Source organism: Nicotiana attenuata, unplaced genomic scaffold (genome assembly GCF_001879085.1).
Source record: "Nicotiana attenuata strain UT unplaced genomic scaffold, NIATTr2, whole genome shotgun sequence".
NCBI lineage: Eukaryota > Viridiplantae > Streptophyta > Magnoliopsida > Solanales > Solanaceae > Nicotiana > Nicotiana attenuata.
Window position 1 is genome coordinate 116,506 of NW_017673181.1, and position 1,733 is coordinate 118,238.

At 36.4% G+C, this 1,733-nt stretch overlaps 1 protein-coding gene across 1 annotated transcript; it reads right to left on the minus strand.

Annotated features, from left to right (window-relative positions):
- Positions 1-225: 225 nt before the first annotated feature.
- On the minus strand, positions 226-1,515 carry LOC109215656 (transcription factor CYCLOIDEA-like). Its single transcript, XM_019379765.1, has 2 exons — positions 572-1,515; positions 226-469 (listed from the first exon to the last, which is right to left on the minus strand). Exons 1-2 carry the CDS (start codon positions 1,512-1,514, stop codon positions 420-422), a joined length of 993 nt encoding a protein of 330 aa, XP_019235310.1. The 5' UTR covers position 1,515; the 3' UTR covers positions 226-419.
- Between the last annotated feature and the right edge of the window lie 218 nt (positions 1,516-1,733).

Here is a 1,733-nt window from a genome sequence, read left to right on the forward strand (position 1 = left end):
ATTAATTTTTATCAAGCTAAAAGTGGACATAATATAGCCCCATGTTTTGGAATAGAGAAAATTTACAGCTCCATGTCTTGGAAATTGATTTCAATTCAATTTTAGGAATTCGAGGTGCGTAGAGCAGTGCCAAGATTCTGAGATCATCTGGTTGGTTTTTTAACTTCACATATTCTTATTTTACTTGTAATACAGTACTACATTAAAAAATTTAGTGCACCGGTTGATACATATTTAGTAGACTTATAAAGACAAAGTTAAGCACCAAATCAAACCATAACATCTATTACCAGTGGCACAGACAGAGAGGGATTTGCGAAAACAAAAACAGAAGGCACCTCTATAATAGTACCAAATTAAACCTAGAAATTAATAAACAGGAAACGAAATTTTACTTAGCTTACGCTGTCCCCCGACCTTTAGATTTGGCTGCAGTGATATGAGTCCCATGCTTTCTGACCTTGAACAACTGGAAATTGAAGAGAAGATATATACAAGTATTGGAATGAGAATTGTGGAAGTAATTAAATGACTAAATTGTACTACTCCACTTTTGTAATTAGAAGTTTACCTTGCGATGAGGTACTTATTGTAGCCATAACTGCATTTAAGCTGGAGTTCATTATTGTTCGATTAACGTCATGATCCCAATTACGGGTACTAGAAGAGGAGGAGCTATTGTAATGAGAATTAGCTGCAGCCTCTTCAGTACCACTGAGATTCTGGTGATGAAAACCCAAAGTTGAGGAAGAAGACTTGATATTCTTCCTTTCCACAAGTACAGATCCGTGAATCATTTGCTTAATTTCATCAATCTTGGTCTGCTCCTTTACTACTACTGATGATGAGTTAATTTTTGCTTCAATTTGGCTCCAGACCTTCTTGATTGTTCTTTCTCTAGCTCTTGCTCTAGCTTTTGCCCTTGACTCTCTCGCAACCAAATGAAGTATAGCCTCCTCTTGTTTTGCTCTTGAAATAACGACGTCCTTACATTCTGAATTAATAGATGAAGGACTTTTCTTTGACTCATTAGGGCTGGTGGTTTTCATCTGACCAGTAGTGAGCTCTTCAATGGCTAATTTGGACTTTGTGAATAGCCAATCAAGGGTTTTACTTGGCTTGTCAAAACCAAGCATATCTTGTAGATCAAAGAACTTACGAGCAACCCCAATGGACAATCTTACCCTCCGATCCCTATGACCTTGTGATGTCAAAATTTTACTGTGTCTATCCTTTTTCACAGGTTTCTTGATCATCTTATTCAAAGGACAGCCAATTTCCTGATTATTTGACTTGTTGTGGATGACATTGTTTGCAAACATCATCACCGAGCTGCTGTTGTCGATTAAGTGACCGTTATTAGCAGCTAAGTAATGAGTAGAGAGTTGATCTTGGTGTTGATGAAGGAGTATTTGGTTGCCATTAAGGCCAATAAAGGAAGAATTAGAGCTGTGAAAGGATGGTATTGAACAATGGAGAATAGGGTTCCCATTACTATTTCCAGAAGGGAACATCCTTTTTTTTTTTTTTTTTTTTTTGAACTTATAAAATCTTGAAAAACTAAAAAAGCTGAAATTATAAGCAACTAAATGCTACAGCATTTGGCTTTTCACAAGCTTGATGGGGGAGCCCTTTTTTTAGGGCACTATTGATCTAAAAAATACTGTAGAGAATTAAACGAGAAGAAGGAAGAGTTTCTAAAATCTTGGGCTGATACTGAATACTCTTTCTTC